The 20,941-nt window shown below is 40.8% G+C and overlaps 1 protein-coding gene across 1 annotated transcript in view; it reads right to left on the reverse strand.

The window, feature by feature from the left end:
* The window catches only part of LOC121878775 (tachykinin-like peptides receptor 86C), an 81,864-nt gene continuing 60,923 nt past the window's right edge, over positions 1-20,941 (reverse strand). Inside the window, exons 7-13 of the mRNA XM_042385187.1 lie at positions 19,120-19,191; positions 18,353-18,426; positions 18,128-18,198; positions 4,071-4,267; positions 2,569-2,669; positions 1,590-1,635; positions 1-964 (exon numbers count right to left, since the gene is read on the reverse strand). Of these exons, the coding sequence (XP_042241121.1) occupies positions 868-964; positions 1,590-1,635; positions 2,569-2,669; positions 4,071-4,267; positions 18,128-18,198; positions 18,353-18,426; positions 19,120-19,191 (658 nt within the window). The 3' untranslated portion in view covers positions 1-867. The remainder of the gene's footprint in view (positions 965-1,589; positions 1,636-2,568; positions 2,670-4,070; positions 4,268-18,127; positions 18,199-18,352; positions 18,427-19,119; positions 19,192-20,941) is intronic.

Raw genomic sequence — 20,941 nt, forward strand, 5'->3', positions numbered from 1 at the left:
ATATAGAAAAGATAGACGGAGTTAAATAGTGAGAATAAAGATATACACTATGGTGACTAAGAAACACGAACCGTAATTACTGAGATCAACAAACACGTATGTAACTCACACGTCATCTCTGATTTACTGCTATAGAGTGACTGGTTCGGTGACGCAACATTAATGAGGAGACTCTTATTTGACACGCTAAGGAAATATATATATATCTGACAGGTACCAAGTGATACAAATACTACCCTTACTTCTGACACCTAAAATAATGTGTCTTTTATCTATTTAAAAATATTCATGGAAATTAAAGTATGTCATAGAATTTGGTTATTTATAATTTGTGAAAAAAAAGTTGTACCGGGGGGACTCTTATTATTCAGCTGAACGAATCATAAAAATGTCTTCATGAAAATATATATGTTTCTACAATGTGTTTATCGGGTTGTGATAATTGTTAATAAATGTTATGATATTCTTTGATAATTTAGAAATAGATCAGGTATTTTTGGAATTATTTATTGATATGTGTTTAAAGTTTGTACAGAATTATCCAGTGGGGAAAATTCACTCGATATTTAATCTAGTTATGATAAGGATTTGTAATGTTTAATTTTTTGGTGACTTATATATACCGAATATTTAAGGACATATTTATAAACATCTATTTAACTTGTATGTATATAATGTTGTCATGGAGGTAGCGAGTGACTATGACATTCTATAAACATAACTTGAATATGAAAAAAAAAAAACATCTCTACAACGTTTGTCACAGGTTATGAGGGCGGCGCTTCTGAATACCTCTAAAAAAAATATTGAAGACTTATGCTGATATTTTATAAGTTTGTGTTGCGTGATGAAGGAGATATTGATGAACTATGGCAGTACTGGGTGGTCGTGGTGAGGAGAGAGCGGCAGCGGGGAGTGGGCGGTGTTGTTGTGTTTGAGGAGAGGCGGCCGCCCACCCACACACCTGTACGGGGGAGAGGAAATCAAACACACCTTATATTAATTAATTGAACTAAAAAGTCTTAATCATCGTATTAGATTGATAAAATGATTACAAACCCCAGATATTCTATAAACTTATCAATATATATATATATATACTGTGTGGTAAAATAGTCTTTCGGGCTATATAGGAATTTCACTACCACAAAGGAAAGTCTCGGATGCTATTAATAGTATATCCCCAGGTATTACATTCACCTTTCCAGATGAGGTTCACCTGTCCATATAAGAAACAATTATTACCCACGTGGCCGTAGGATATAGATATAATTAAAAGTTTGGAATGTTCTCTGGTCTGCTGAACAGTACACATGGAGACCAACTACTGAAAATTAGTTACCTCAGTTTATTTCACTTGATGATTAAACGTTTGTACCTTAACTCTACCAGGAGAGGGGTTAGGTTAACTTACGATAAATTAGATTAGATTAGGTTATTTTATGTGATATTAGTTTAGATTAGCTTAACTAAGGCTTGGTTAGCTTAGATTAGATTAGTTTGAGTTAGGTTATATTAGGTTAGGGTGTCAAAATCATCACGTAAAATAAGGTGAGGTCCCCTTTCTTCAGGAGTTCCTATACACATACCTGCCTGGGTCACCGATAAGCTGAAGATGAAGGGCGAAGGGGTCATCTGAGGAGGAGAAAATCATATTGTTGTCACCTCTACTGTCACACAAGAGTTAGATTCATATATCATACTCGAATACACGACCTAAAACAGTCTCCTTATAGGCAAAGTCACCTCCATCTACCCTTCCTTCACGCCGTAAGTCCTCCAGCCTTCCCCTCCTTCCCTGTTCCTTCTACATTTTATCAGTGTGTCTTTCCTAAGCTTCTCCTGAGATGTTGTCTTTCCTTTGATCTATTCTGTATAAAGATGTGTGAGAGGAGTAAAGCAGATTAGATAGATAGATAGAGAGATAGATAGAGAAAAAAGAATGAGAGATAGAGAGAGAGAGAGAGAGAGAGAGAGAGAGAGATGAGAGAGTGAATGAGAGAGAGAGAGAGAGAGAGAGAGAGAGAGAGAGAGAGAGAGAGAGAGAGATAACCTCGCCAGTTTTATAGGAGTGAATGATGTAGACACGGATGAAACAGCTGGTATTGTTTTCTATTTATACAAGACGGTGTTGTTACTCTGTGGGATTAACTGTGGCTGCAAAGAACAACACAAAAGAGAGGACAAGTTGACTGGACTAGCGGTCTGTAATTTCAAGATTCTTTCGTAGTTTATTTTTACGTGGAGTTGCGTGGACTGGGTCGCTTGGGTTGAGAAATAGACACTGTGTTTAGTTACGATGGAGATATTTGTTCTTTATAACCAACCAGTTAAGCTAGTTTAGGTTAGTTTAGTGGGGTTTAGTTTAGGTTAGGTTAGGTTAGATAAGTTCTCACATCTCTATTTAAGGGAAGAAGATATGGTATCGAACCTAACTTAACCTAACCTGACCTAACATATGACATAAAATAATTCACAAGTTTGATGTTGACGTCTAACGGTATAAGACAGGTGTTGACGTATAAGACAGAGACGTTGATGTGTGTGACAGTATAATGTAGTACTTACCGTCAGCGGAGAAGTCAGAGGAGCTGGGGTCAGATGTTTTCACACAGCTACGAAGGTTCCCCTGCATCTCGGCAAACAACTGACGGAAGAAGTACCTAAACCTGAGGGTGAAATGGACGCCAAGATCACTTTAATGAGCTCAAGTTATACAAGATCACTCTACGTTAAGTTATGGGTTTAGTAAATAAGTCTGTGTTAAGTTATGGATTTAGTAAACCAGTCTACGTCAAATGAATCAAGAGAGACAAGTTTTATTAAGATCTTACAATAGTGATCTTAGCTAAACAAGATCAATTTACGTTAGATCAACCCAAAAGGACGACCAATTTTATATAACAGTCTCTTGCAATTGCTCGTTTCTGCATCAAATCAATCAACTTGCAATATTTACATCGATTTGCTGATTGAGGTAAGAATGTCTGTGTATCTGTGTAGGAAGAGTTGTTGCTTGATTTAGTTTTCATCTGATGTAATTTCGGATCACTTGAAGAATAGAGAGTCTTAGCTTATTTCACCTGAGTATTAAATGCATTAACGCTACCTGGGGTGGAGTGGGGGGGGGTGAAAGGTGAAGAATGGTTAGGTTAGGTTAGGTTAGGTTAGGTTAGGTTAGGTTAGGTTAGGTTAGATTAGGTTAGGTTTGGGTTAGGTTTGGGTTAGGTTTGGGTATTTAATCATCACGTGAAATAAGGTGGGATTTTAATGTGGAATTTGATCGAAATTTAAATTATTGGTCGAAATTTTACACAATTTGGTCACATATGAACTACATCAGTATTGAATAGTTTTATATACTTTACTTCACACAGTTCAAAGTCGCGGTTAAACTCTTTAATTACCTTGCGACAAAAATGACAAGATAAACGTCCCATTAATAAAAGTGTTAAATGGTATAATGGTGAAAGACAATAATATCTTGGGACAATTTTGGGGTTTACCTATACTATAAAAACATCAAATCCGCGACATTCCTACCGCACACTACCACGTCATGCACTACCTCCCATAACCAGCTGTCAGGTAGGTCAATACTCCAGGTAGGGCACTGTGGTAGTCAGATGGTTAGAGAGAGACAGACAGACATAGAACCCTATATTAACCTATCCTACACCAGAAAATCTCATATGTAACGTTACTTAGGTTAACAGCCGCGCCTGAGTGACTATAGCGATCAGTGTCATATTGTTAGTAACATATGAGGTGTAAAAATGCGTGAGATGACTTACCTGAGGGGTTGAAGACTGTGGGATAACGTTTGTACTGTATCTGGCGTTGAAGAATGTTAAATGAAAGAACCCGAGGTGTTAAACAGCTTGGCATAACATACGTGGAGTTGAAAAACGTTCAGTCATGTATAAACCTGAGGCGTTAAAGAATTGTTAAATTACGTATCTGAGGAAGGGTTTAAGAGAGTGAAAAGACATACCTTTAGACGTTGAATTATAGAAAATAATCTCAGGTGTTGACAGGTGTGTGTGTGTTGGTGTGAATGAACGACTCACCTGGCGTTGAGGAGGTAGTAGACAATGGGGTTGATCATAGCGTTGGACATAGCTAGCCAATAGAAGGCCAGATACATGTGCTGTACGTAGGGTCTGGTGCTGAGCTGTGGGTGATGGTGTACCAGGATAAAGTACACGTGATACGGCAGCCAGCAGAGAGCGAACACCCCGACCAGTAGCGCCAACATCTGCACCACCTGTGAGATATACCGTACGTGTCATGGGTCATGATCTGGGCATCAAATACACGACACCATTCTCTCTTTGACACCCAAGAGAATGGTGTTATTATTATTATGATACTTGTGTATGTATGTTATTGTTGTATGTATAAGTGTGTGTGTGTGTGTGTGTGTGTGTGTGTGTGTGTGTGTGTGTAAAGTACATACAGAAAGTTTTGGCTTTGCGAGTTATTCACGCCATTTTTCTGAAAGAGTTTTTCTGTAACATTCACACGCTAAGCATCTCTTCAATATTCGGCTTTTACTGGTATCATGCCAGAGGCTGAAGATTAGCTGAAAAGATATAAATCATGTAAGAGGCGAACCAGAGAGGCAGGTACTGTATGTACGTTTGTTTACATAAGCTGATTAAAGTTAATTCCAGTTTACATAACGTCGAGGTTAATTCCGGTTTACATAAAGTTTATTTTAAATGCAGGTCGACAGGATTTAAATTCTGCTGATTTCGATATATCCAGTATATATATATATATATATATATATATATATATATATATATATATATATATATATATATATATATATATATATATATATATATATATATATATATATATATATATATATATATAAACATGATATGCAATGGTAAAACTAGAACGTGTAAAACTACTTAAAAAGGTAGTTTTCTCAGAGAGAGAGAAACAGAGAAAATATCCCCACACTGTTGTCCTGTTTATCCTCAGCTCGCTTCAATTGGCTTGAAATTGGGTGGAGTCAATAACCTAACCCGTACAAAAAAGGCTTCACTCGTACCTGACCTGGATAGTGGACCAAACCTACTGTAAACAGCCTCTTACCTAATCTAACCTAAACTACTCGAAGAATAACCAAAATTAACCTAACCTAATTCATTCGTAACCAAACTCAACCTCTCCTAATCTACTCGTAACGAAACGTAACCTATCTTAACCTAACACTAATCTAAGCTAACTTACTCCTAACAAAATCAAATTCAATTTAACCCAACAAAACCTATCCCTAACCAAAGTTAAAATACTTGGATTAAAACCTAACCTAACCTAACACTCCACATGAACACCTTGCTCCCTTCCTTTATTTTTACCATGACTGTTCTAGGATATCCGTCTGCCTCGGTGTCTCTTTTAGTCTAGGGAATTGACAATAGGTTTTTCCCTGGTAAGCAAATAATAATTAAACAGTTCGTTGCATTTCACAAGGTAAGGAATCACTAGATGTGGTAAATAGATCCCATACGCATGACTGGTCGTGAAGGGACAGTGTAGAGAAGAAAACATTGAGATCTTCGGTATGCAAAACAGGCAGCCTGGCTAACACTGCACTTCATCGGCTTCGCCTTGTCAACAATTGTAAAGTTCCTAACCCATTTACAGCTGGGTGGACTTGGAGTACCCCGCTATCGAGCCAGATAGTCTTAGAATAGAGTTGAGTGTCGTATTCACTAGAGGTCATCGCACTCCCCGTGAAATGAAGAATTCCATTATTCAAGTGTTCTGTTAGATTATTTCGGTATCATATATATCAAAATTTATTCATGTATATGTATCTACCAATTTATTCACGCCATCTCATATCTCCAGAAGTTATTCCAACGTCTTATATATTCAAATTTGTTATTTTGAGTTTATTTTGGGTAAGAAATTCAATGCAAAAGTCGGGAACGTAAGAGGTGGGAGGGCGTTGACACAGAACCAGCAGCAATACGGAAGCTGGTGAGAACTCGTCAGCCAACCTAATGCACTTTTCTCGTACAAACGAATATCCGAATCTTAACTATGAATCCGATTCGAATATTCTTCTCATTAGAGCGGCGAATGGAGTTGATTTTGGGGTTTCTTTGAGTTAGGTTAGGCTAGGCTAGGGTTAGATTAGGGTTAGATTAGGATTAAATTAAGTCAGAATTGGCTTATGGGGTTTGTTTAGGAGTTAGTTTAGGTCAGCTAGGTTAAGTTAGGGTAGTTTATAATAGGTTAGGTGCCTTAAGGATTCATTGGCGTTATTTTAAATTAAGTTAAAATAATAGAATTAGTTTGTTAGCTAGGTTAAGTTAGATGAAATCAAGTCCACTTGGGTTACCTTAGGGTGGGGTTAGGTTAGGTTCCGGGTCGTGAATCTAAGGGTGTTGATATCGGAGAGAGAGAGAGAGAGAGAGAGAGAGAGAGAGAGAGAGAGAGTCCAGGATTCATAAGATGGGAGGCTAACAAGCTTCTGTAGGGCCAGGGAGGATATTGTGGAGGGAATAGAGCTAATATGACCCCGGGATATGAGAGTGTGGCAAATGCCTTCTTCTTTAGAGTAGGAAGAGAAAGGGGAGAATGTTCAGGAGAATTAGGAGGAAGAGGAGAAAATGCGGACGAGGACTAGAAGAGGGAGAGGAGGAGGAGGAGGAGGAAGAGGAGGAGGAAGAAGAGGAGAATAGGAAAGAGCACGTGGAAGAAAGGGAGGAAGAAGAGAGAGAGAGAGAGAGAGAGAGAGAGAGATGATGAAGGAGAGAGAGAGACGATGGGGGGGGGGAGGGAGACCCCTTTGAATCAAGAGACGCGGAAGAACTCTTAATGTGATGATTTCTTGGAAGGAATGTCGGAGGTGGAGTCAAAATTGGATGACTGAAAGCACTTGGGAGTCGTGGCTGGTGAAGGACTTTAGTTCCAATGGATCCCTAACTTGACCCTATTTGACCTTTAGGAATAGACGTCATTAAGGATTGGGGTCTCATTACAATTGGGATCATTATGCATCATCATCATCATCATCATCATCATAGCTCATTAAATTTTGTGAGGCTGATTAATATATTGGGGTCCCGTAAGGTTGGGGTCCGTTAAGACGAGAGGATCATTAAGATATAGAGGCCCAAGAAGCAAAGCTGAGCACCCTACACCCCTAATTGACTCCTGTAGCCCTTATGCTTATGGGCAGAGAGGGAGACAGACAGACAGACAGACAGATAGGCAGTGAGGCAGAAACAAGGACAGACAGACAGACAGACAGACAGACAGATAGACAGATAGGCAGTGAGGTAGAAACAAGGACAGACAGACAGACAGATAGGCAGTGAGGCAGAAACAAGGACAGACAGACAGACAGACAGACAGATAGGCAGTGAGGTAGAAACAAGGACAGACAGATAGACAGACAGAGACAGATAGGCAATGAGACAGAAACAATGACAGACAGACAGACAGAGACAGATAGGCAATGAGGCAGAAACAATGACAGACAGACAGACAGACAGATAGGCAGTGAGGCAGAAACAGGACAGACAGACAGACAGACAGACAGATAGGCAGTGAGGTAGAAACAAGGACAGACAGATAGACAGACAGAGACAGATAGGCAATGAGACAGAAACAATGACAGACAGACAGACAGAGACAGATAGGCAATGAGGCAGAAACAATGACAGACAGACAGACAGAGACAGACAGACAGACAGAGACAGACAGACCTCAATAACCTCACAAAGGGAAACATCAAGAGGTTGGTTTATTGTGGGAGAGTGAGGGGGGGGGGGAGGAAGAGGGTGGAGAATGGGGAAGGTTATTGGGAGATTAGTGTAGGAGGGAATAGGGATAGGAGAGTGAAGAGTAGTAGGGAAGGGGGAAGGGAAGAGTGCTAGGGAGAATGAAAGAGGGTGAAGGAGGAAGTAAGGAGGGAGGAATAGAGTGGGGAGTGGGGGAGGGGGGGAAGATGGCACTAGGTTAGGTTAGGTTTGGTTAGGTTTGGTTTGGTTAGGTTAGGTTGTTATAAGAATGAATACAAAAGGTTAAGGGTCTTCTTATGTAAACAGTTTCCGTCTCAATAGATGAAAACATCATTAAAGTATCGCTGGAGCCGTTTGTGAGAGGCGGGTGTTTTTCTTAAGGAGTGAATTTTGACTCTCGGTGATCATAGGAGCTTTGGAGGCTGTCACTACAGTTATACCTGCCATATACATACAAACAGGAGGTATGGTATACATGGTTATAGGGGGGTACATAAGGTGTGGTATATATGGATACTGGAGATATACATAGACATAAGAAATATACATAGATATAAAGATGCAGAAGTGATACAGAATTACAGGCGACACTAACCACCTTGTTTACTCAGCCTGGTTGTTGTCACTGTATCTTGTTATTCTGGGACAAGATAAGAGGATCTCGCTAGACAGCCAGGTCTCTTAACAAGTATTACAGGTAACAGCATCGTGCGCCAAGCTAATTATAAGGTCACTGTAGCTGTTTCAGTCTCGAGTAAATGAATTAAATGATTGAGTTTGTGGCTGTGAGTGATGTGGCGAGGGGTAAGGGATGGACTCCAATTACCCGCGTATTGGACGTGTTCCTTCTTGTCTTTTCAAATTGCGGAGCTGAGGGTAGGGTGACGTACCAGTGGCTTGGAGGGGGGCTCTTACTAGTGGGGGGGGGCTCTTACTAGTGGGGGGGGCTCTTACTGTGGGGGGGGGAGCTGGGGCTAGAGGAGAGCGACCTTTTGGATGGAGAAACTAAAATTATGGAAAATGTTTAGAACTGAAAATTTTTCACATGTTCCCTACATCAGACAAATTTCTTGATAGTAATGAGAAGGAAACCAGCAATGATTTTTTTTATTGAAAAATTTAATTGTTTATAGAAGATGTTTTAATTTTATTTAAAAGACACAAATGTTAACAAATTTGAACGGATAAAAAAAAATCATTTGCTACTACAGTAAACTATCTTTTGGAGGAGGACAACAACATCTGAACAAGAGCAACTCGCTTATCAGGTTACGGTATGTTGTAACAAACAGCTGATCCAGGCACTATTTCTAAGTTTTGGCCGCGTGTTAGGCAGGAGTATCCCACATTGAGAGACAACACAATTAACATTCTTTTACCTTCTGTTATTCTCGATTCCAATAACCCTGTGTAGTAAACGGCTCTCTAAACGAAACAAAAATAAAACCTATAAGGGAATTGTAAACTATAGAGATAAGGTAGGGGCGTTATTAACAGTTGCTGGCGTCTGTGATCCTCTCAGCAGGAACCTAGACCCAATCCTACGCGTCCCCTTCCCCTCCTGATTGTTAGCCTTAATAATGTTCATGGAGGTAGTTAGCATGTCGCTGGATGTACTGTAAGTTATGAGTCTTATAATAATGATATTGTTTATTGATAACTGTTAGCAGAACCTGAATGAAGGGCATCAGGCATTCTATCTTATCCATCCATACGTCCATCTTATCTAATCTATTTATCTTATCTATCCTATCTAAGCTATCTATTTATCTTTCCTATCCCTCCCTCTCTTCCTCTAGTCATCACTCCTTTTATCTCTCTCTCTCTCCTTCTGTGTGTGTGTGTGTCTTGTTTTTTCTTTGCTACACCCGAAGTGAGCCAGTTAGTTGGGTGTTCATTCTCTAGTCAGGAAGGAAAATTAAGACGCGAAGCCTTGAAACTCCCGGATCTGAGTCTCGGCTTCGTCTGCACCCCAATTGGTGGCTCTTGATGTCACACCTTCACAATATGTCTTTTAAAACTCGACTGGAGTCATTGTCATTCTGTGGAGGACTAATAAGAATGTAATCTTTGAGAGTTTGTTGTTTATGGTAGGCTGAAAAAGACACACACACACACACACACACACACACACACACACACACACACACACACACACACACTACTACTACTATTTTACTGTCACTCGGAATCGAGTATGACGATCATCCAGCTATGAGACTATATGAGTTATTAGGGATGTCACTTTCGTTGATGAGCTCTGAGGTGACTTGAGAGACCGATAAGGGACCGGCAGGGTCGTCCACAAATGTTGCATGTGTGGCGTACTACATCTAGTGCGGGAGGGGTGGCGGCAGCGTCTTTCCGGCTTTGGCGCTTGTCTGCCTCGGTATGCAGTCGGGCTTACTCGAAAGTATTGACACCTTCTCGTGTGGTGATCCTCCAAGCATTACAGTGTGGAGTAATCGTCTCTCAGGTGAGGGGGTCGATTTGGCACTTTTTCAGGTTTGTCTTGAGACTATCCTTATACATTTTCAGTTGCTCGCCAGCGTTACGTTTACTATTCGTTAGGTGACTGTAAAGTAGCTGCTTTGGCAGTCTACTGTCGTCTATGCGGGTAATATTGCCAGTCCAGAGTACTTGTTCATGGATAATGGTAGCCTCTATGCTCCTACAGTTGGTGTCGGCGAGAATATTGGAATTTGTTCTTTTGTCTTCCCAGCAAGCTCGGAGGATGAAACTTAGACTACGTTGGTTAAAGTTTTCAAGTGCCTTGAGGTGTCTCCTGTATGTGACCCATGCCTCGCTGCCATATAGCAGGGTGGGGAGGACCACTGCTCGATATACGTACAAATGTGTAGATAATTTCAGCTCCCTACAGCTGAAGACACGGGTACGGAGTCTGTCAAAGGCTTGCGACACACATCTGATCCGATGTTGAATCTCTTCATCGATGTCCGCACTGGTGGACAGGTGGGAGCCGAGGACATAACCCCTCAAATATGAAGACTTGATTCATTGAGTACGAGGACGTAATTTAATTAGTAAGTAGGGTTTAATCCACTGGGTACTAGGACCTAATCCCTTAAATAAGAGAGCTTATCCTCTAACCTAACAGATGGGGAGTGAAAACAGTCGAGTGCAGTACCAACTTTGCTACCTCTTATGGGATCCACTTTTGGTAGGATGTGTCCTTCCTTTACTGTCCAGACCACAGATAGGCAAAAATTTTGTAAAGGAATTGGAGGTCATAGATCAAGGTCACTGTATCTGGTCCTGAAATTTTTACTAGGTTGACCTGAAGCTGTGTTATTATACATGTGGGAGGTGTCGGGTGTTTACGGTCACTCTTGTTAATTATACAACTGAGGCGGGTATTGGGATGACACCTGGATGATGTGCAAAACGTTAATACTCTCCCTAAACAACGAACAAGATGACATTATTGCCTGAAACAAAATCAGTCCCATGAACAATGAACAAGTTTTTTTGCTCTAATATGAACGGTTCCATTTTGCCACCTGACACGCCTTTGTTCTGCAGACTCATGACAGGGTTCCTCAACACTGTACCCAATATGGGCTGCTAAGAAAAAGACAAGAAAACTCTCAGTCGTAAATTGAAACCTGGACGTTGACTGCAGGAAACAATATATATATTTCTCCCTCTCGCCCATCCTATAACAAGACACGTGAAAAATGAAACGATGTCGGTTAGCTGGAAGCCTGACAGTGGTAGCCATCTGAGAGGGTGTGTGCGTGTGTGTGTGTGTGTGTGTGTGTGTGAGTGTGTGTGTGTGTTAGGGAAGTGTGTGGAAAGCTTTTTTCAAGGAGGGTAACAATGTAAAGTGTTGATGACGAAGTACTCTTGAGTCTCCGTTTTACTACTGCGGCAGCACCAAGGGGTTACATCTCCTCGCATCTACTTTCTCTACGTTCTACAGTCACCCGTGAAGGGGCGGTGGAGCTCTCGTGTACCACCTGCCCACGCCTCTCCGCTCCCACACTGGCTCGTCAGCAGGAGGAAGAGGCAGGGGGGAGGGATGAACGTGTCACTCTACCAACACACCATCATTACTCCCTCTCGGATATAGACGGGGAGGAGCGAGGGATCATACTACGTCCTTCTGCCCCATAACTCCGCCCAGCTATCAGCGAGAGACACGAACCGTAAATAACGATAAAAGAACGGCCAATATCACCTTCCACTGAGAGACGTAGGCAGGACCGGTGTATACTAATAAAAGCCCCGTCAGTATCCCCCATCAACACTTTCTCTCACACAAAAGAACCCAAATGACGCTAATGATCGACATACTCTCCTCCCCCCGACCTCATTATAACGTATGTATGTGAGGTCAAATACACCACGTTTTAATACAAAAGAAATTAATGAAGTATGACATTCGATCTCCCTGAATCGTAATTAGGGAGAAGAATAAAGGCCATTCTGTGATTCATTTGTGAGAAAGGATTGAAATAGAATCCACTCGATGATAATGTAGTTTATTCCTAAGGTTTTAATTAGATAAAATTTGCATTCATGAGGGATAAATATTAATATTAATATAATTGCCATGTACTAGAGGTATCAATATTTAACGTAATTAGCAAAGTTTTTATTTCGACTCGTTAGTACTTTGAACTGTTGGAACGAGTCACTGAACTGCTGAAACGAGTCACTGAACTGTTGGAACGAATCTCTGAAAAAGATTTATTTGTGTTCGTGACCGTCAATAACGACACGAGGGGTGGATCGGCAGCGTGGTTGTCGTGGTTAGATTGACTGGGGGGATAACTGACGTTGTTAGTGTAGTAAAATACGTTGTTAGTGTCTATGTGTCTAGTCCTTCGTTCTCTTTCTCTTGATGTTATTGTTTCTATTGTCTTCCTATGCAAAAGATGGGTGGTAGAGAGCGGGGGATAGGGCAAGGGTGGGAGAGGGGGTTAGGACGGAGCTAGTTTGGTGGCAGGGGCGGAAGTTGGGGGTTGGAGCGGGGTTAGGGTGGTGAGGGGGCTGGGTGCGAGTTGGAGAGGGGCTAGGATGGTGGTGGGGGTAGAAAGAGTCAATAGGTTTGGTAGAAAATGTTCGAGAGCAATAACCTGGGACAGAGTTGGCACTTTATACTCGCACACTGTCCAGAGATGAACTTGAGTTTATAAATTCGTTTCGACAAAAACAAAAACAAAAAAACCTCTGGACACGATGTTCAAAAAATGTTTCTAGTTAATTGGTAGTTCTCTTCTTGTAATGGTTGAGTCGTTAGTATTTTAAACTCAAATGTTCAGGTGTGTTAATATTTTCAAGGAATCGTAATCCATTTGGGTTCAAATCGCATTCCCAGGAAACAGGCCTCCTGCCCTAGAGGTCTTGGGTCGATCCTAGTGCATTTCCAATCCACCTTACCGTAAATAGGTTCTTAACTAGACAAAATTAGGGTATTGAAAGCGGTCGAGCGCAGTGTCGGTCATGCTGTCTCCCTGTATACCGAAGGCTTAGTATACTGTACAGTGTGCTGCATCCACACTGCCTTGCCTTTGGAACCCCCTTTCACTTTAACTACTACTAATACTACTACCACTACTACTATAACTACTTCTAATACTACTACCACTACTACTATAACTACTACTAATACTACTACCACTACTACTATAACTACTACTAATAATACTGTAATAAAAACATCATTGTCATTGTTTATTTTTGAGAGTAAAATTGATCCCATTACACAAGGGACTCGTATAACAATGCATACTACTGATGGTAAAGCAGGGAGTGCGGACAGGTGCAGTGTGGTGTAGATAAAAAAAAAAACCCACTCAGAGGCCCTCTATTGTGCACTGTATCTGAGTACATCGTGGGTGAACGATATTTGTTCTCTGTTGTTTAGATGGGCTTCCAGAAATAAGTGTGTGTGTGTGTGTGTTTTTGTGTATGTCTGTGTGTGTGTGTGTGTGTGTGTGTGTGTGTGTGTGTGTGTGTGTGTGTGTGTGTGTGTGTGTTTGTCTTGTATCTGTGTGTGAGAAAGATTGTGTGCGTGTGTAATTGAGTGTGAGGGTCTCTGGTTACTCATTCGCCACCATTAAACAAGACTACATAGAACTCTACACAATAAAGTGCGCAAAAAGTTTTCATAGAGTCACACAAAGTTTTCTCTCCGTCAGCTCCTCTTCCACTTGAACTTTTTCGCCATCAAAAAGTCTCTCGTTATGTCCAGGAAAGAGTCCTCCACTCCTACCTCCCTATGACAAGCTCTCACGTTCAAGAATGAAAAGATTAATTTTATCCAAGTTCTTGTTTGTTTCACATTGCAGATTTTCACGAAATATTCTTCTTACTTTTAGTTTTGTCTTTACTGATTGACTCTGTTTGTGTCAAATTGAGACCAATTTTAAATCGGATTTTTTCTTTTTTAGCTCGAGTCCGCCATTAATACACTTCTATTTACGACATAAACTCAACGTGAGACATACTGGGTGAAGTTGTCTTGTGTATCTTGGCGGAAGATGTCTACCTGTTACCTTGCTTACCCGACCATGACAGAGTGGATACAGTATTAATTTATCACGTATTTTCTTCGCCTTCTTTCCATCCACATCGTGTTACCATCTCCTCTAGAAATGTTTACCTCCAAGTGCTCAGTTCTTGTAAGGAGACAAAAGATTTATTCCTTAAAAAACGAACGAGACGGTTTTTACAAGTCTTCTTCTCATGATTGAAGTTTCCTATGACGAGAGAAGAAGAAGCTGTAAATATGAGGACAGCCAGAAAGGGATCGAATCTCTTTCTGTAAATTCGATCCTTATTTTTCTTTTGGATGTTGAACAATACATTAGACTCGGCAGCTGTTGGTACGAATTTTTCTTTAATAATTTGAGAACGGTGATTTAACCCTTTGAGAACGGTGATTTTACCCTTTGAGAACGGTGATTTAACCCTTTGAGAACGGTGATTTTACCCTTTGAGAACGGTGATTTAACCCTTTGAGAACGGTGATTTAACCCTTTGAGAACGGTGATTTAACCCTTTGAGAACGGTGATTTAACCCTTTGAGAACGGTGATTTAACCCTTTGAGAACGGTGATTTTACCCTTTGAGAACGGTGATTTAACCCTTCGAAGACAATTACTTAACCGTGTCAAGACGATGACTTAACCCTTAAGACGATGACTTAACCCTTTAATGACGATGACTGAACCCGTTGAGGACGATGACTTAACCCGTTGAGGACGATGACTTAACCCGTTGAGGACGATGACTTAACCCGTTGAGGACGATGACTTAACCCGTTGAGGACGATGACTTAACCCGTTGAGGACGATGACTTAACTCGTTGAGGACGATGACTTAACCCTTTAATGACGATGGTTTAATCCGCTCGTCCCTAAAGTGGTCAAATTATCATAGAGTTTTGGCTCCAGAAGTACATTTCAGTTTCTTAAGTCTCCCCCTTAAAGTATATACCGTAAGCTACATTCTCTCTTATGTTAACCGGAAAAGCTTTTGTAACGCCCGTATTATTAAACAACATCTTCCCTTGAAGAGGATCGTCGTGTTTCAACCCGAGTTTTAAACTAAATGAGTCCTGAGGGACACCACAGTACTGCACTTAACGGGGTGGTGTGGCGGTAAGATTAACTAATTCCAATCAAATTAATTTATAATATTGGAATTAGTTAATCTAGATTGATAGATAGATATAGATGGATAGATGGATAGATAGATAGATATTCATTCAGTAAGTGCACCATACAAAGTTATAATCGGATCAGCAGGTACGAATATTACTACTACTACTACTACTACTACTTTACTGTCACACGGAATCAAGTATGACGATCATCCAGCTTTGATACAATGATATGAGTTATCAAGGATGTCACCTTCGTTGGTGAGCTCTGAGGTGACACTCGGACTAATACACACACACACGCACACGGACTGATACATACACGTACTTATATATACACGGACTAATACACACACAGATTAATACACACATGGACTAATGCACACATGGACTGATACACACATGGACTGATACACACATGGAGTGATACACACATGGACTGATACACACATGGAGTGATACACACATGGACTGATACATACACAGGTTAATACAGAGACGGACTGATACACAGGTTAATACAGAGACGGGATAATACTCACAGGGACTGATACACGGACAGACGGACTAATATACGGACAGATAAACCGAATCCCTCCAGTCACCGTCTCGCAGGATGAAAGAAAACCTGAGGAAGAACCTGGTGGAGGAGGTGGGTGGGTCTCCATGGTGGTCACAACATAGACAACTTATATATGAAAGGAAACCAAAACATACTAAGAAGAGCCTCGTCCGGTGGCAATAATAAGCAATAAATCACCGGCATGAGTTTACCGGCTCATTAACTCTTAGCAAGAAAAGCCGGTCTATTTATGGAATTTGTAAACACCCGCGCATCATAACTATTGTGTACGTTGTAAACACCAGCTAATACGGGGATAAAATTGCTGAAAATTTACGAAAGTTTCCCACCGACACGATTCAGCTATTGTACTGAGAGCTTATTGAGAGTTAGGAGGAGAGGACTAATGGGGGTCAAGAAACACGGCAAAAACAAGAGTAGAATAAACCTTACTCCCACACTCTCATTTCACCTTTCTTCGCTAATCATTGACGTTACATATAAAGGAGAAAGTATTTCACCTTGGCTATAATCTCCACTTTCCTTTCACTTTTGTATGAGTTTGATTAATATTTACAAAAACCTTAGAAAATAAAGATGAAAATGATATAGATGGGCAGCATGAGTGTAAGAGTTAGGGCCATTGCTTAGTTAAGAAGTAGAAACACCCAAACATCTTCGTCTATGTATTGATTAACGATGCTTTACCTGCCATCAGTGTGAATACCTTAATCGTCAAACGGATGAGATGAAGTAATTTAATGATAAATAGTACCAGTATCTGTTAAGTGATAATTTCAGCTGAATGATAAGAGTGTCGTGACCAGATGAATAAAATAGGTATATGGTCAGTGATGGAGAGATTTAACCTTCTTTAACCTTCTCGGTGAATCATAAACTTGGTTCCTGGGTGATTAGTTTGGTGCCTAAGTTGTTACTCTTCCATTGAGTTCTATATAGCTAAGGGCACCAGACACCCAAGTGGAGTGAAGTTAAACTCATCCTGGTTTAGATTAAGGAAGAATACTACCAAGTCATCATCAATGTCTAATATGGAGTCATCAGTATGTAAAACAGGAATCGACCCAGTGAGAGGAGCTGAAGTGTAGACTGATGGTTTTATAATAGGTTCCAGTCTATGATAATCCGTAAAAGTTGGGCTCCAGTCTAAAACAGGCCACAATCTTATTAGACCTCAGCCCTAATGGTCTATCAAAGCCGATACTACAGTGATGAAGTTAGATTAGTTTTGGTTGGGTTACGTTAGTTTTGGTTGGGTTACGTTAGTTTTGGTTACGTTAGCTTTGGTCGAGTCGGTCAGAACTTGGATTCATTAAATGTGTCCGTAAAATACCGGCAGTAATAAGTAATCTGACAGTCAACAAATGATATTGTTAACTGCGATATGAAACAAGTTGGAACCTCCTTGGTAAACAGTATACGTCGAGTATCCGGAAGGCTGCAGACTGGGACACACTGGAGGCGTTCATAAAGGTGTGAAAAAGTCCATTATTTACTGCAGAGATTATTAGACGTGACCCCAGCGCTGAGGATCTTAGCTGTGTCTTGGGAGGTCCGGAATAATGAAGGATATGCAAATTCCTCTGATAATCCATACTCAACAAGTTGAGAATTCACATAACCAAGAAGTGGAGGGTTCAACCACCGTCTTAAATCTCCCGCTATTATTTACCAACGGACTCCAACATCTGCTGACTGGAGGTGAGCTTTGGAGTTAAGTTGAGTTCACAGTTAAGGTAAATTTAGGGAAATCTTTAATTACACTTCAGCTTGGGACTCTGAAAAAATTATTAAAATAAGCTGGCAACGACGGTAATGATGGTGCAATTTCCACAGCTCGACGTGATGGCAGAAATCAATTACCAACACGTCCTTGGGTACATGCAGGGTCTTTGAAGAGTACGGACTAATATTTTAATAAACAGGTGATTTTAGGAATATTTATTAACCCTTAATATTCCTTGTACTAATTGCGCTAACAAGAAACACCAATACACCTGGAGACCTTAAGATCTTCAAGGTTTCTTTTCACAGGTGTTTGGTTTCTAGAGGAGCCTTGTTAGGTCTCGAGGACAAACAGGTCTCTACAGGACAAAGAAAACGGGCCTCTGGTAGTCTACGTTTTGTACTTACTTTCCTTTTGCTTTTGAAATTGTCGGCCTGTCGTGACGTTTTGGCAGAGCGTCGGTCGTACAGCTTACAGCCTGTGGGAAGGGAGGAGAGTGTTACCTGTTGAGAGAGAGAGAGAGAGAGAGAGAGAGAGAGAGAGAGAGATCACACACACACACACACACACACACACACACCCCAACACACACATGTACCATACAGGAAAAAGAATACACTCCTTGACCTCACCTATGACGGCGTAGCAGACGACCATAGCAGTCATGGGCACCACGTAGGTCACAGCCAAGATCACCACATTGTACCTGTCACCAATACACCTTAGGTCAACTCATTTCCGGTCACCATTAATTGACACTGACATCATTAATTACTCACTTCAGCATATTTGATTCATTTTGACATACTGTAAAATATTCTTACGTCAGTGTATTTTATTGTTATAACTGATCACGTGAAGATTTAATGCCCAAGATTATTTCACTTTGATGATTAACGCTATCTGGGAGAGGGCGGTGTTAGGTAAGGTTAAATGAGGTTAACTTTACTGTCAGGGTGAAATAATCTGAGGGTGTCTAATCTACATGTTAAGCTATAATAACTTTATTGAACTTTTAACTCCTAGCTCTAAAAAAAAATGTTATCCTAAACAAAAACATTACAGAATGGTGAATGTTAATAATTACCACCGCGAACAGGACCATATAACAAACATCACGAGTAAACCAAACCAAAACAACCCGAGAATTGTTCACCTAGTATAGACTTTATTTTAGCTTAGTTATTTTAGTTTAGTTTAAGTTAGGATGCATTAACTCGACACCTGACTTCATATTCAATTAAAAAAAAAAAGGGATGGGAGGATTTCGTGGTCCCGTTCGTGGTATTTTGACAACAATCGCCGGTTCTCAGTACAGGTGAATTTACTCCGAGGTTAGGTTAGGTTAGGTTAGGTTAGGTTAGGTTAGGTTAGGTTAGGTTATGAGGAGGTAACTTACACATAATCCATATGGGAGACTGAAGCCAAACCATCCGGCCACAGAATAACGCAGATTGTCCGTCCACCCAGGCTGAAGGAGAGATAAGAGAGAATACACGGTGAGAGATAAAACTTCTCCTAGGTTGTGGGACAGATGGTGAGAGACAGAGGAAAATGACAAGAGAGATTAGACAATGAGGAGGAGAAAGAGGAATATAAAAGGCAAGATAAATGGAGGAGGGAGATAAATGTGAAGGAAAATAAAAGAGGAGGTAAGAGACACATGAGGAGAGAGAGACAATAAAGGAGAAAAAGATAAAGGAGGAGAAAAGACAAGAGAAAAGAGTCTTAAGAGGAAAACCAAATATAGTGAGAGGAGACAAATGGAGAAGAAGAGACGAGAGAAAAAGGTGAAGAAATGAGAGAGAGAAGGGGGGGGGGGCGAAGGAGGAGGAGAGAGAGGGAGAAGGGAGATAAAGAGAGAAGAAGAAATGATAGAATGAAGAGGAGGATGAAGATATTGGCTTGTGTTGGTTGTAGAGTCGAGGTTAAAGACACAGCCAAGCACCTAATGATGATAATGAGGTATAGATGAGCATTATACCTGACTTCCTACAGTCTTAATTGAACCCACATATTACCTGTACACACCTGGCTTCCTACAGTCTTAAAATTGAACCCACAACTTACCCGTACACACCTGGCTTCCTACATATCTTAATTGAACCCACAAATTACCTGTACACACCTGGCTTCCTACAGTCTTAATTGAACCCACAAATTACCTGTACACACATGATTAATCCTCCTTTTCCTAGTTCTCCTTCTCCTAGTTCTCCTTCTCCTAGTTCTCCTTCTCCTAGTTCTCCTTCTCCTAGTTCTCCTTCTCCTAGTTCTCCTTCTCCTAGTTCTCCTTCTACTTCTCCTCCTGAAACCCCAATATTGTTCTATTATCCATCTTTCCTTCTTCCTTCTCCTCCTCTTTCCTCCTTGAATTTCCAGTTTACGTAATTGTTGGGATGGATGTTATTGCAGTAGACACACAGTGAAGACAATGAAAGAAAATGTGAAGAAAAAATGTAGTAATGAATATTATAGCCATGATTGAGGTTGTTATCAGGATTCACAGTATGGTGTCATCTTATTTGGTATTCCTTAAGGTGATTCGAGACGCTAATACGCTAATACGGGATTGGTAGGGTCGTCCGGAGTGTGTGTGTGCGTGTGTGGCGCTTTCCTACCTTGCCGTGCGTATAGGCGAGTTAGTCTTCAATATTGTCGTACTTTTTAGCGTGGTATTAGTTCAAGCGTCACGTGTGAGAGTAATTGTCTCATAGGTGTGAGAATTAATCTGGTAGAATGTTTGTCGGAGATGAATGACTGAATTTCCGGGTTATATTCATTACACCAGTCCTGAAGTTGTTTTTTGTTTTTTTTATGAACTGGTCAAAGGGTTCTTGCTGCCGGTCTAAGTGATGCTCGCTCTTGTGTGGTGACTTCTTGGTGGCCAGTGTTCAGTGTCATTCCTGGAGATGCTTCCCAAGAATGTACTTCACTTCACCTGATATTTGAGTCACTTGATGTTGAATTTCCTTCTGGTATCTTGCTGCTTTTGTTGTCTGGGAGGAGATGGATACCACACACACACACACACACACACACACACACACACACACACACACACACACACACACACACACACACACCCATGTAGTCTATCCTCCCGCCCTGGATACAAAGGCTTCACGTGTAATGGCGGGATAATGTAATTCCATTTAGCGGGGCCGAGGAGTGTTTCTCTCATGTGTGACGACAAACAGTTTGCTTTATGACTTCCGTCT

The sequence above is a fragment of the Homarus americanus genome, unplaced genomic scaffold (assembly GCF_018991925.1).
Source record: "Homarus americanus isolate GMGI-L3 unplaced genomic scaffold, GMGI_Hamer_2.0 scaffold2558, whole genome shotgun sequence".
NCBI lineage: Eukaryota > Metazoa > Arthropoda > Malacostraca > Decapoda > Nephropidae > Homarus > Homarus americanus.